Here is a 2,992-nt window from a genome sequence, read left to right on the forward strand (position 1 = left end):
AAAAAAATCTAGAAGAGACATAATTTTTCATATTTCCGAAAGACAGTGCATAATACGCTTAACGTAAAATATGTTTGCACATTTACTATATAATATTTAAGATGACATCATTAGAAAACAAATATATGATCTAAATTTGTTGACAAAATGTAAAAAAAACTGTATTTAATTATATTTGTTTATTTTTTGAAAGATTTAATTCATAAAAGTAATACAATATTACATTTTTGTTCAATTATCAATGTCATGAAAGTTATCAAAACATTCTATACATACAAAAACATGACATGTGCTGCATTTTATGGATGTCAATTTATTACATCTATAATCCATACAGGTTTCCGTTTGTTCCTGGAATGTAGGATGGTGTGGAACTCTTCTTATAACTACTTCTTTGTCTTTGAATATGCGAGCTATAAGAATAAAAATAATACAATATGTATGATATTATAAAATATTTACTATGGTAAAAACAGTTTTTTTTATATATTTATTATTATTATAAGAATGTAAGATGTACTGAGGTAAACACCGCAGTATAATTTTAAGTGAACACGTTTAGACTGTAGATAGCTTTGACTTATGACTTATTATTATTTTCCTAAACGTTTTTACTGATTTTAGTTTGTCCTTATATTTTACTCCTCACACCATACACTACGCGTCACCACACTGACATATTCATGTTAGCGCTAACATTATAAATCATAATGCTCGGAAATTGTAACAAATATGTAAACCTTATTTATAGTATTTATAAAGTTATCCGTACTAGTATTTTGTTTTCTACTATGTTTGTAGTATACATTAAATGTTCGTGAGCTTAATATACTACGTAAGTCTTAAGTAATGCACTAGGTTCATATAGTTAACTATATTTGTATTCCTATTCATATTAATAAATAAAAAATCATGATAAGACTTACGGGGATATATAACACTCAATTCAATAAATAGTTGGCGTTTTGTGTAATTATGATTGAAGGGACCTCACTATGACTTTTATTCAAGGGACACCAATTAGACAATTTCTAATCTTGTCGCTGTCTGGTATCTATGAAGTGTTAGCCATAAATATTATTATTTATTAGTGAGGCTATGGATCAATACGGGTACCGATGAATGCCACTCTCGTACACGCATGTACATGACAATATAACTCGATATCAACACCAATTTATCATACGAGTTTAATGGCAACTTACTGTTTGTTTTGATAAAATAAAATTTGATTAACGTAGTCTAATTTTAAAGTTGCAAAAAGATTTGAATTCAGCAGAAAAATGTCAATAGATCATTTTTGGTTTAGATTTGATAAAATCTGTGTATTCGTGTTTTCGATTACAGTCCAAAATTAAATGAGATTGCATTTTTTCAAAGTGTTTCAAACGATATAAAGACATTTTTCTGCTGAATTGAAATCTTTTGTCAGCATTAAAATCAGACAACGTAATAACTACCTTTTTTAATTTTGTCAAATTTGAACTAAAATTAACAGTGTTCACGAGACTCCCCACTTAAAAACTATTTATTGTGTCAAACACATACATATAATGTATGTATTATATTTATAATTTTCCTTACCGGAATCTGCGGAGAGCTTCTGTACATATGGTCGCATTTCAGGAGGGACACAATACATTATTGGTCTGAAAAATAATCTATTGTAATCCGAATACATGTCTTGACGACCATAATCTGAGCGATCTGACTCGTCTGAAAATTCTGCGCCCATTGCCACGTCGAAGTCCGAACTGTCATCGCCATTTTCCGACATTTTGATATAATATTATGTGCCCACTTATCTAGAGTACCGTATGAACAAAAACACACGAATGTGCGGCGATCGACGAACGACCGAGGTCACGGTTTATTTAGCTGCAGGGGATACAAACACCAGTATTATATTATTGTAACAGTGTAGCGTGATCATAATATGATATATTATTTTGTCTGTGATACGTACTGCAGCAGACGATGCCACATGGTGCACGGTGGACTACGTGTTTTTACACAACTTCACGACATCTGGTGACGGGCGATATTGTTAAGATATTATTGACGATAGCGCTACGTCGTATCTTGCGGATAACTCGCCGATTTATTTTTCCAAAAATGTTGATAAACAACACTGTTCAGGAAGTGGAGTGGAAAATAGATGATAATTTATTGACAGTAGTGGTATATTAGATATTTCTATAAAAATATATCATCTTAAAATGTCGAAAAAAATATGATATGACACATTGAAATGGAAAACATAATTACTATAGGTAAATTTAATATGTACGAAACTAACTATTCTTCTCACCTATAAAAAAAATTAATAAATCCAATTAATACCTAACACAAGTTGAATAATTTTTTAATTCATTTTTTTAAATGATATAATTTTTGTTTTTTTTTCAAAAATAAAATTATTGGTTAATAAACTATTAATTATATTTTTTCTGTTGCATAGTACAAATAATTATATTACAATTATACTACAATAATATATACGTATATAGATGTACGATGTATGATATCGTTTTGTTAAACATTGTATTTAGAAAAAAAACAGTATAGATACATTGTCGCATACAATACAATTGTATGAGAACTAAATATTTAATGTTTATAAACAAATATATTATATAAATTGTATAATTATTGTTAATAAACTTATACATTTTATGTAACAGAAAATAAATTAAAAATTATACATATGCATTGTACCTACATATGCTTAATAAGTACCAAGGGAAAACACTAAAACAGTGCCCGCGATTCCTATACCTTAACGTATAATTAATGTAAGTATTACTATTTAGTATTTAGTGTGTACCTACTGCGTAATATGAAATACGTAATAATATGATACGATTACCATACATCAAATAGGCATAACACAATAAAGACTATATAGATACTATGTTTAACAGTGTCAAAATAGTTAATTATAGCATCGGCTGTCTAAAAAACTTTAATTATTTGTCGTACGTGTGTTGTG

General features: G+C 28.5%; 1 protein-coding gene across 1 annotated transcript; it reads right to left on the reverse strand.

Annotated features, from left to right (window-relative positions):
* Positions 1–231: 231 nt before the first annotated feature.
* On the reverse strand, positions 232–2,288 carry LOC111032734. Its single transcript, XM_022313170.1, has 3 exons — positions 1,967–2,288; positions 1,585–1,878; positions 232–413 (listed from the first exon to the last, which is right to left on the reverse strand). Exons 2-3 carry the CDS (start codon positions 1,775–1,777, stop codon positions 232–234), a joined length of 375 nt encoding a protein of 124 aa, XP_022168862.1. The 5' UTR covers positions 1,778–1,878; positions 1,967–2,288.
* Positions 2,289–2,992: the final 704 nt, after the last annotated feature.

This window comes from Myzus persicae, unplaced genomic scaffold, assembly GCF_001856785.1.
Source record: "Myzus persicae strain clone G006 unplaced genomic scaffold, MPER_G0061.0, whole genome shotgun sequence".
Taxonomy (NCBI): Eukaryota; Metazoa; Arthropoda; class Insecta; order Hemiptera; family Aphididae; genus Myzus; species Myzus persicae.

Bases quoted from the DNA above. Each gene is read 5' to 3' on its own strand.
- LOC111032734 (XM_022313170.1), bottom strand. From the start codon at position 1,777: ATGTCGGAAAATGGCGATGACAGTTCGGACTTCGACGTGGCAATGGGC. The intron at 414-1,584 runs GTAAGGAAAATT...TTATTCTTATAG, and splicing joins GAAGCTCTCCGCAGATTCCG to CTCGCATATTCAAAGACAAA.